The following is a 5045-nucleotide window of genomic DNA, read 5'->3' as shown; positions in this document are numbered from 1 at the left end:
TGCCATCGGAGTTGGTTCAAGCACCTACATTGAACACCTCCAAGAGTAGATTGGCCACTACTTCACCACAGTGGTGTGCTAAAACAGGGGAGTGTGCTGTTATGGCAAAGTAGCTGCTGGTCACATGTAGACTCACATGATCGCTTTGTTGCCATAGCATGTCATATGGCAATGTAGCGCATCATTATGGTGACATGGAGTGACATGTTAGATGCACCTCATGTTTGCCTATCAGAAACTGAAGAATACTATCATAAAGAAACAGACCCCATTGCTTCCTCCTTTTACCCAAATCTGGTACCATCCTACTCTTTCTGGCATTATTCAGAATTTTGCCATAGATTCCCAGAGGAGCAGAACCAGTACTGGAGCAAGGCTGAGAAAAGCAGGGTAACCGCTCAGGGCGCCAAAGTGAAGGGGCACCAACAGGCACTGTCCAGACAGCGTGATGTATGGGATAGAGCTGCAAGAGGCTCATTTGTGAGGGCACAGGGATGGGAGGAAAGCACCTCCCACTGCTGTGTGCACTCCCGGGCAAGCATGGGGGAGTGTGCCCCCCGGATCAGTGCGTGGGGTGAGGGCAGGCTGCTGCTGTAGGCTTTGCCCTCGGTGCCAAACTTCATTGCTATAGCACTGAGTAGAACTGAGATCATAATATGCAAATGCATCACTACAGGTTGGCTACAGGAAAGCTGACTGCTGTTGTATACTTCAAAATCATTCAGGAGGGAATACCATCCAAGACAGATAAGGAACTAGTCAATTGCATTTGTCTTCAGGCACTTGTATCAGTGTTGTTATGTTACGCTGTAATAAGATTTATAAAACATCTGAACCAATTATTGAGAAACCATTCTTTGTATCACCATGCAGACTTCCACGAGTGATTCTCCACTTGCAGAAACATAAGGTCTATGTTGTTCAATGTCCAGGAATTGGTAGCCAAGAATCTGGTGTTCTAATAAATTTGTTACAAGGAACATGAAAAGGAATGACCAGGTGGATACATTGGACAACTGACATATACTAGTAAGAAAACAGAACATGTCCCATGCTAAAGAGGGAACCAAACAATATGAAATAAGTAAAATTCAGTGGATGCCTAGATACTAAAAATAAAAATGCCCCATCAAGTACAGCAATTTGGGAATTAAAGTGAGGCAATCTTGGCTCTAGGATACCCTGCAGAATTAGTGGCATATTCTTGAACAGAATCAGGGTTGACAGTATAGGTAGATTACATAGGCAACTAAAACCCTGCTTTTTCACAGGTGGTCACCATGGCTCCCATGTGCCCAGCACCTAAGCTCAGGAAAAGCTATGGTGGAAGCTGGTTAAGGACTGATTCTATCACCCACGCTGATGCCAAGACACCACCTACTAGCTGGGGAAGGGGTTATTTAAAAACATCCCTTTTCACCAGTATTTGGGTCCAGAAACCGCCACATCAGTGTGACTCTGGTGTTGCTACTGTCCTGTACCAGCCAACAGAGCTTCTGAGGGGTAGGAAGTGCCTAATATGGGGGGCGGGACATTGAGTGGTAGCCCTGGAAAGCACAGTCTCAATTCCATATTACTTAGGGAAGTTGTGGGACAGCAAGCATATGCTAAGCAAAGAGCACTACCAAATGCAGGCAATGAGACAGAGGTAGCCATTGTTGCACAATGCACATCCCAGGACAGTAACCATTTTATCTCAGTGTCTTAATAAGGGAAGATTGGCTATCCCAGCAGAACTCTGTGTAATGTCTGTAACTAGATTCACAAAGGATGCTGCAGGGCAGAACTGGTGTTCTTTGGCAGAGCTGCATGGGCGATCTATGATGGGTGTAGGAAGGAGCCATATGGCAATTCAAAAGCAAGGGGAAATAAAATATAGATTTAGAAGTAGAAATAGAATAGGAGAAGATGCTGCTGCCTATGAAGGTTGAGACATCTGAAGGAGATGGGAGGAGGAGGATTGGAACAGCTGAAATGGGACAGGTTACGATTCAGGTGCATTCAAAACTATGCAGAGAGGGTCCTGGCCTGGTTAGGATGAAGGTGCAGTGACATATCAGGGTTAATCCTTATTCAGAGGAATAAGAACAAAATGCAGAGTTTGTGAGTTGTGAGTATGGGGCTGCCATGGTCAGGATTAAATTGCCCCATAAGGCTGTCATCTATATCTTGGTGCATCTGGAAGAGATTGTGCCATTCTTTTTGCCTCCAACTTGAAAACTCCTCCTTCAACCTCAAAACAAGGATCAGTTTACTATGTCATGACCTAGAGCAAGAGAAAAAATGAATGGAATAATCTAATGAGATAATGAAACGAACAATTAAAGTACTGCCCTGAAGCAGAGGGGCTGTTGGTTGCAGCTCTGTTGGTCTAAAGACATAGGCAGTAACGGTTCTTTGGATAGATGTGATATTGTTTATTAGACCAACTACATAGTTGGAAAACTAGCTCTTTGCAAGCTTTCAAGCACAAACACTCTTCTTCAGGAAGGAGAGATTTGTATTCTGACTGAAATTAGCATGATTTGCTCTATTTTTGTTATGCTGAATTATGGCCATGATCACTAACATGCCTTGCAGTTTCTTTCATTGCTGGAGGTTTTCTTTAGGTATATTTTTATCTTCTCAAGTAACAGCCCTGGCTCAGAAATTTCTGCTTCAGGGGAGGTGTGCTATGTTTTATTAGACCAATTAAATAGTTGGAAAAATTGTTTTTAATTAGTTTCATTATCTCCATAATACAACTCTGCCTATGTCCTTAGACCAACACAGCTATACCAACAACCCCCCTGCTTCAGGGCAATGCTTTTATGTTGGTTTCATTATCTCATTAAACTATTCCATTCATTCTTTTGTACCCAAAAGCTTGCAAAGAACAATTTTTCCAACTATTTAGTTGGTCTAATAAAAGATAGCACATCTGCCCTGAAGTAGAAACTTTTAAGCCAGGACTGTTACTTAAGAAGAAAAAATATATACCCAAAGAAAGCCTCCAGCAATGAAAGCAACTGCAAGGAACGTTAGTGATCATCAGAGATCCTGGTTTTCTCTGCTGGACGCACACCTTGCTGGGGTTATATGACCTCAGCAGTTTTTCCTGCCCAGAACAGGGGTGGCTGGAACCCACGATCTCACAAAGTCCCTTCCAGCCCTAAACTTCCATGAAGCTGTGTGAATCTGTGTAAATCCCCAATTTTCAGGTTCAAAAAAGTAACCCAAAATCTACATTTTTCCATGATCAAAGTGAAACACCACTAACACATATGTATATATGTATATGCTTTGGATTTTTTGATCTTGCCCCTGTGCCCCTCTCCTGCAGTTATTTCAGCGATCAGGGCACGGGGCTGAGAAGAGTGTTGGGAATTTTTAAAAAGTAACCCCAAATCCACATTTTGCCATAGTTCAAAAGCAACACCACAAAAAGATCCCCAATATTTCGTTTTAAAGAAGTAACCCCAAATCCACATTTGTCCATGATTCAAATACAACACCACTCTTATATATAGTGATGTTTCATTTGACTCATGGAAAAATGTGGATTTGGGGTTACCACTATAAAAAAGTAACCTCAAATCCACATTTTCCCATGGTTCAAATGCGACACCCCCCAAAAAATCCCCAATTTTCGGTTTTAAAGAAGTAACCCCAAATCCACATTTGTCCATGATTCAAATGTAACACCACTCATATATAGTGGTGTTTCATCTTAATCCTGGAAAAATGTGGATTTGAGGTTACTTTTTTATAGTGCTGTTGCATTTGAATCCTGGAAAAGATGTGGATTCAGGGTTGGAGGGGGTCACACCAAAAATTGAGGGGGGGTGTTTTTTGGTTTTAATCAGAGAAAAGGAGGATCCCTGGTGACCACGGCCGTAACTCAACAGGACAAACATAGAGCACATGATGCTAATTTCAGTCATAATACAAATCTCTCCTTCCTACAGGGAGACTAATTAAGAAAAGAGGTGGCAGGACTGAAACGGCATTTTATTTATTTATTTATTTTTTAACAATTTGAGCCCAAATGCACAAAGAAGCAGAAGGAAAGAGAGAGGGGAGCCCCCCCCCCCCCGCCTTTTTTTTTCTTTTTTTTTGCTACCCTGACTAATTCCCAAATGCCCCCTCCTGCTGCCCCCCTGGCCCCAGTCCCAGTGGGATACAATGTCAAGGCTTCTTTAGGCTCTGCTGGACTCCAGCCTGCTTCCCTTCGAAAGATCAGCGCCGGCCAATGGGAGAACACAGCCCTGCTGGGGGAGAGCCGGGATTGGCGCAGGAGCTCTGCTGATCACTGTGGAAACCCCATCAGTAATGAATGGAGGAGGATGCTGAGCAGGGGGATGGGAGGCTGAGGTTCCCCCGGGCAGGGTTGCAGGAGAGGGGAAAGTCCATAAGTGCAGGCAAGAGCCGCCTAGGGGGCACTTCCGAGCAGGCAGCGGAGAGGAGAGGCCGCCCAGCCGGCAGGGAGGGAGAGGGGAGCAGAGACAAAGAGGAGGAGGGAGGAACGACATGAGAGAAGGCAAAGGGAGAGAACCGGGGATCAGCTGAACTCACCCAGGAAGGAGACCCTCCTCCCTTGCAGGCCAGAGAGGGGGTGCAGCCAAGGACCGGGCAGTGTCTGCTTCTGGCCAAGGCAAGGCTGGCCCATGGGGAAAGGGGGGGAGAAAGGTGAGGAGACGGGGGAGCATGAGGCACAGATCCGCTTCTACAGCTGGGAGGAGATCCAGAAGCACAACCTGAAGACAGACAAGTGGCTGGTGATTGACAGGAAGGTCTACAACATCACCAACTGGGTGAGGAGGCACCCTGGGGGCCACCGCGTGATCAGCCACTATGCTGGCGAGGATGCCACGGTAAGGACAGCTGCGCTGGGCTCTCCCCCGCGGAGTCACTGCGGGCTGGGGTCCCCACAGGGATTTACTCTTTGTGCCGCTGTCTCTCTGTCTCCCTGCCTAACACCTGCTTTACTTACAGCTGATCTATTTGGGAGCTTTAGCTCCAGGATGCAAAAAAAAAAAAAAAAAAAAAAGGGGGGGGGGGGGGGG

General features: G+C 45.6%; 1 protein-coding gene across 1 annotated transcript in view; it reads left to right on the top strand.

Annotated features, from left to right (window-relative positions):
- The first annotated feature begins 4322 nt into the window (after window positions 1-4322).
- The window catches only part of FADS2 (fatty acid desaturase 2), a 132320-nt gene continuing 131597 nt past the window's right edge, over window positions 4323-5045 (top strand). Inside the window, exon 1 of the mRNA XM_019514857.1 lies at window positions 4323-4853. Within this exon, the coding sequence (XP_019370402.1) occupies window positions 4647-4853 (207 nt within the window). The 5' untranslated portion in view covers window positions 4323-4646. The remainder of the gene's footprint in view (window positions 4854-5045) is intronic.

This window comes from Gavialis gangeticus, unplaced genomic scaffold (genome assembly GCF_001723915.1).
Source record: "Gavialis gangeticus isolate Ggan-Ray unplaced genomic scaffold, GavGan_comp1, whole genome shotgun sequence".
NCBI lineage: Eukaryota > Metazoa > Chordata > Crocodylia > Gavialidae > Gavialis > Gavialis gangeticus.
The sequence above is the reverse complement of the archived record's forward strand: the minus strand, read 5'-3'. Positions and strand labels throughout refer to the sequence as shown.